This window comes from Biomphalaria glabrata, chromosome 8 (assembly GCF_947242115.1).
Source record: "Biomphalaria glabrata chromosome 8, xgBioGlab47.1, whole genome shotgun sequence".
Classification (NCBI taxonomy): domain Eukaryota; kingdom Metazoa; phylum Mollusca; class Gastropoda; family Planorbidae; genus Biomphalaria; species Biomphalaria glabrata.
The window spans coordinates 43,743,095-43,748,347 of record NC_074718.1 but is presented as its reverse complement, the minus strand read 5'-3'; the positions used below and the strand labels follow the sequence as shown (position 1 = coordinate 43,748,347).

At 37.4% G+C, this 5,253-nt stretch overlaps 1 protein-coding gene across 1 annotated transcript; it reads left to right on the top strand.

Moving 5' to 3' along the window:
- The first annotated feature begins 221 nt into the window (after positions 1 to 221).
- Positions 222 to 4,908, top strand: LOC106063932 (piggyBac transposable element-derived protein 3-like). The gene is made up of 2 exons (XM_056037982.1): positions 222 to 1,128; positions 1,537 to 4,908. Exon 2 carries the CDS (start codon positions 1,545 to 1,547, stop codon positions 3,333 to 3,335), a length of 1,791 nt encoding a protein of 596 aa, XP_055893957.1. The 5' UTR covers positions 222 to 1,128; positions 1,537 to 1,544; the 3' UTR covers positions 3,336 to 4,908.
- Positions 4,909 to 5,253: the final 345 nt, after the last annotated feature.

The window sequence follows — 5,253 nt, the reverse complement described above, 5'->3', positions numbered from 1 at the left end:
CACGTTCGTAAAATGTCAATATTTGTTTATTTCGTCGGATTTAAGCGCATGAATCGGGATAAAAAATGTAACATCTTTTTGAAGATATCTCATCATCACAGCCTGTGGCCCCGTCTGGGACATGATGATTTAACTTGGTGTAATTATCCCCATCTGTAAAAACAACCACCAGTTAACATCAGTAAAGCAATCAATGATTTTTTTTTTATGAAAATATGTATAAATATAGATACTAATATTTTATCTTAAATTATTAGATCAAATAAGTAAAATTTATAAATAACGAGAGGGCATTGCGAGATTATTCTTTTGCTGATTTTTTTCCCACACAAAGTTATCAAAATATGATGGAGGCTGTTGCCGTTGAAACAGTTTGCTAAACATCTTTGAAGTGATATTGTGTATCGGTGTGTACTGGGTCCAGGTGTGACACACGCTAGGCTGGGCTAGTTGAGATGTGGCTTCAGTAACATATGCCGGACATGTAAGCTTAGTCATGGACACATGTAGGTCTATGACTCATCCTTCATGTATGTAGCCAAAACAAACATTAACTCGGCCATTAGAAGAAAGAGTCTAAATCAATCACTGGCGCATTCTTAATTTAGTCTTGTGTACGCTTCTATAATCGCGAGATTTTATCGCCATTTGAAAAAGGACAGATAGAACAGGTATATGAATTAGTTCTACTAAGGGGAGGAGAGGAGTGTCGCTCTAGATTTGAACCACTTTACTAAAAAAGTTTCGGTCTCTCCCAACTTGTGGCCCCACTCCACCCGGATATGCCCTGAATGAAAGGGCGTTAGGGCATGTTAGGTTTGTCCAGGTCATGTAAGTCAATTTGACGAGCAGGGGAACTAGAGTATATGTATCTTAGCCCTGGAAGACCCAGTGGGTCACGGGTGACCCATAACCCAAAACTACGTTTAAGTAAATGTCTACTTCATTTTTTATGTAATTTTTACCATCAATACCCAGTGGCCCATCTATGGAACACAGGGGAAACAACTATTATGTTAAATTTTTCTTATTACTGAATAATATCCCTTTTGCATATGGCTACCTCCATGTGAAGTTGGGAACTCAGATTTCGACTGAAAAAAATATTTAATTACTGCTTTATACAAGGTAAGACACAATCTTTTTGTTAGTATTAAATATCTAAATAATGTATTTAATGATTATATATAGTATTTAATACGAATTAGTTCTCTGTTTAGTATTAATTACATTTTTAAAATCATTGGGTCATGGGTGACCCATTGGGGCTTTAGGGTAGGTGAAAAAAAAATATAGATCTAGATCTAGTGACGTCTAAGACGTCGTCTAATCTAGATGTAGATCAACAGTATCATTGTCAGTATTTGATTTTAGTATTTAATTTACAATATTTTGAACTAGATCTCTAAAGAACTTGATTTTAAAGTCTGCACTACTTTTATAAATGATAAATAATAAATCTAAAATACAATGTTGTTATTTTTTTACTATATATCTGGTATATATATCTAATCTTGTTAATTTTTTTTTCACCAGAATATACAATGTCAGCTTCACTCCCTAAGAAATTCACTGCTCAAGAAGTGCTAGATATTTTAGAAGTCATTGATTACAATGAAAGTGATTTGGAAAATGATTCAACTGATGATGAGGACTATGAACCAGAACCTGATAAGGAAACAGGAACGCAAGACCTCAGTTCTTCTGAATCCTCTTCCGATGAAGAAGTGACAGAACCCTTGCCATCTACTTCTAGTGCCTCTGCTAGAAATAAGAAAAAGAAAGTCTATGAGTGGACAAAAGATAATTTCAATCCACCAGACTCAGTTTTCCGGGGCAAAGTTCTAGAGCTTCCTGAAAACTATGAAGTTCAGTCACCAATGCATTATTTCAAAAACTTTCTTACGGATGACATGCTAGAGTTGATTGTTAAATTTACAAATGAGTACAGTGTTGAAAAGAGTGGAAAAAATATTGACACCAATAAGAAAGAAATAGAGCAAATCATAGGCATGTTTCTGAGAATGGGCCTAGCCAAGATGCCCGGTGTCAAGTGTTACTGGGAAACAGACACTCGTTATGATCCAGTTGCTGGAGTAATGAGTCGGAATAGGTTTCAGTCACTCCTTTCAAATTTGCACTTTGTTAATAACAATTTAGCTACAAATGAAGAGAAATCGGACAAGCTTTGGAAGATACGCCCTTGGCTCAAACTGTTTAGAAATAATTGTTTAAAAGTTATTGCTCATGAAAATAACAGCATTGACGAAATGATGATTCCCTTTAAAGGAAAGTTCAGCAAACTTAAGCAGTTTATAAAGGGAAAGCCCCATCCTTGGGGAATAAAAGTGTGGGCTAGAACCTCGTCAGCAGGTATGCTATGTGATTTTGATGTTTACCAAGGCAAGAAGGATAAAAAGGATGCTGATTCTATTGGTGTTGGTCCTGATGTAGTACTTCAGCTTAGTTCTACATTGCCACAGAATGAGCCGGATAAGCCATCACTAAATTACAAAATATTTGCGGACAATTTCTTCACAACTTTGCCTCTCTTGGAAGATCTGCAGAAAAAAGGCATTCACTATACTGGCACAGTTAGACCCAATCGTCTTCCTGGCATTTTACTTGATTCCGAGAAAAATATGAAGAAAAAAGGTCGTGGCACAATGGATCAATGTGTTGAAAAGTCTACCAACATAGTAGCTGTCCGTTGGTATGACACAAAAGCTGTCAATATGCTCTCAACTTTGAGTGGTGTCGAACCAAGCAAAACTGTCAACAGATTTGAAAAAGCTAAGTCAGCCTATGTTCAGGTCCAGCAGCCTGCTGTGATAAAACTTTATAATGAAAGCATGGGAGGCGTAGATCTTCACAACTGTTTCATTGCCAAGCATTCATTTCACATTAGATCAAAGCGTTGGTATTTGTACATATTTTGGCAGACCATACGCATGATGTTTGTGAATGCTTGGCTCTCTTATCGTCAGGCATGTCAGCTCATAGGGATGTCTAAAAAAGATGTGTTGAACCAACGCAACTTCCAAACAAAACTGGCATCCCTTTTGATCAATTTACATGCGCATACACAAAAAAAACGAGGAAGACCATCTTTAGAAGGTGCAACTGCAAGCCCATCAAGAAAGAAATCTGCCTTGAGACCTATGCCTGAACCAGAAGTCAGAACCGATGGCTTTTTCCACTTCCCAATAAAAACGGAAGATCGCCAGCGCTGCAAGTTGTGTAGCATGAAGACAAACAACATTTGCGAGAAGTGCAAAGTATATCTGTGTTATACAGAGCAAAGAAATTGTTTTAGAAGTTTTCATGTTTCTTAAATAAAATTTTCTAACATGCTAAATATATTTTTTTTATTTTCATGAAAATATAATAATTAATACCAACATAACCCAGTGGGTCACCTGTGGAACAAATTGAAAAAGTAGGTCAAGGTCACGTGACGTTAAAAATTAATGTTGATATTGAATTATCAACATATTGTATATATGTATACCAAAGGAAATAATTTTAGAACCTCTGTAAGATAATGTGGGACTTCCAGGGTTAAATCTGAAGACCATAAGACTCTGCCCCACCATAGACTATATATAGTCTTTGGCCCCACAGACCAAGAGGCAAAATTAAACAATTTGTTTTAGAGAGTTCGCAATCCATGTCAAAACATTTGCTGTAAAGAGTTTACTCTTCCATTAGAAAAGATCACTAAATAGTTTGATTATAATTTCAAATCAAATTAACAATTCTTAATATTGAAACAGATGAGATAAAGCTTGTGTGTGAGTGTGTATGTTTAACGATGACTGTGTTTTTATCTGGGTGTGTGGTAGGTCAGGGCCGGCCTTAGATAATCGGAGGCCCTAGGCGAAGTGAATTGGTTGACCCCAAATGAAATGGAAAAATAAATTAAAAAGCGAAAAAAAAATAAAGTTACGCAATATATTGAAAACCTATTATACTCCAACAATAACATTGAGGATAAGATGAAGCTATTTCTTCTCTGAAAAAATATGATTGAAAAAAGTATGAGTATGCAATGACCCAAGGCGACTGCCTAGTTTGCCTATGCCTAAGCTTAAGGCCGCCCCTGGCTAAGTGCTCCGATTCCATGCTACAAAGCTTTTTGTGGATTTTAGTCTAAATACTAAGAACCTAGTTTCTACCGCATGTGCCAGGATGTCTGGGATTGTTTGTTTGTGTGTGGGTGCGTGGGTGTGTGTATGTTGAAAATGTTCATAAGTTGATTTGTTTTGGTTGAGTCACGTGGCCCGGTGTAATGTTGTAATGTCAATATGACCTACGCTTTTGATCAAAGTCGCAGTGACATGGCAAAGCTGTTCTGGCCCCCATATTCTAATCGTTCAAACAGGAGAGCTCTCTGTCAATGTTTTAACAAACATGACGCAATGACACAATCTCTTGGAATGACTTCTCAAAGGTCAAAGTGCAAGGAAACACTGATTAAATTATTGTTTTTAAATCCATTTATTATACACAGGATGGGGGCATTAAGATCTCCCACATTTTGAATGAATCTACCAAAAGAACTATCTAGAAAAAAAAATGCTTACATTTCTGAAAACAACAACAGTATGTTTTAATGGGTTTTAAAAATCATTTTTCGGTGTGGTACAGACGCATTTCGACTGAGCTCAAAGCGTCGCTATTACATATAGTTTTGTTTTTCAGAGTATATCTTGAACAAAGCCACAAGTTTCACCATTTCAGTTTAGGATGGGTTCTAAAAAGAATAATTGCAAATGGTAGAGCCTAGCGTACCGAATGAAATTTGTGCTGCCTCTCTGCTTCAACTACAGCAGCGGTTCTCAACCTTTTAATTTCGGTGACCCCTTTTTACAATCCCCCAATCTGCCGCGACCCCCATTCACCCCCCCCCCCAACACACACAGCAATAGAAGAATTGACAAAAACAATCCATATTTTCGATGGTATTAGGCGACCCCTGGCAAATCGTCAATCGACCCCCAAGGGGGTCGCGACCCACAGGCTGAGAACCCCTGAACTACAGCCTTTACGATGTCCACTCCAACTCCAAATGTGGGAGATCTTTATGCCCCAACAAGCATTTTAAGAATTTTTTTTTTTTTTTTTAAAGTCATGCTTAAAGAAAGATTTTTTTTCTAGTACTTATTACAGTGGAGGCGCGGTGGCTGAGCGGTAAAGCGCTTGGCTTCGGTACCGGGGGTCCCGGGTTCGAATCCTGGTGAAGACTGGGAT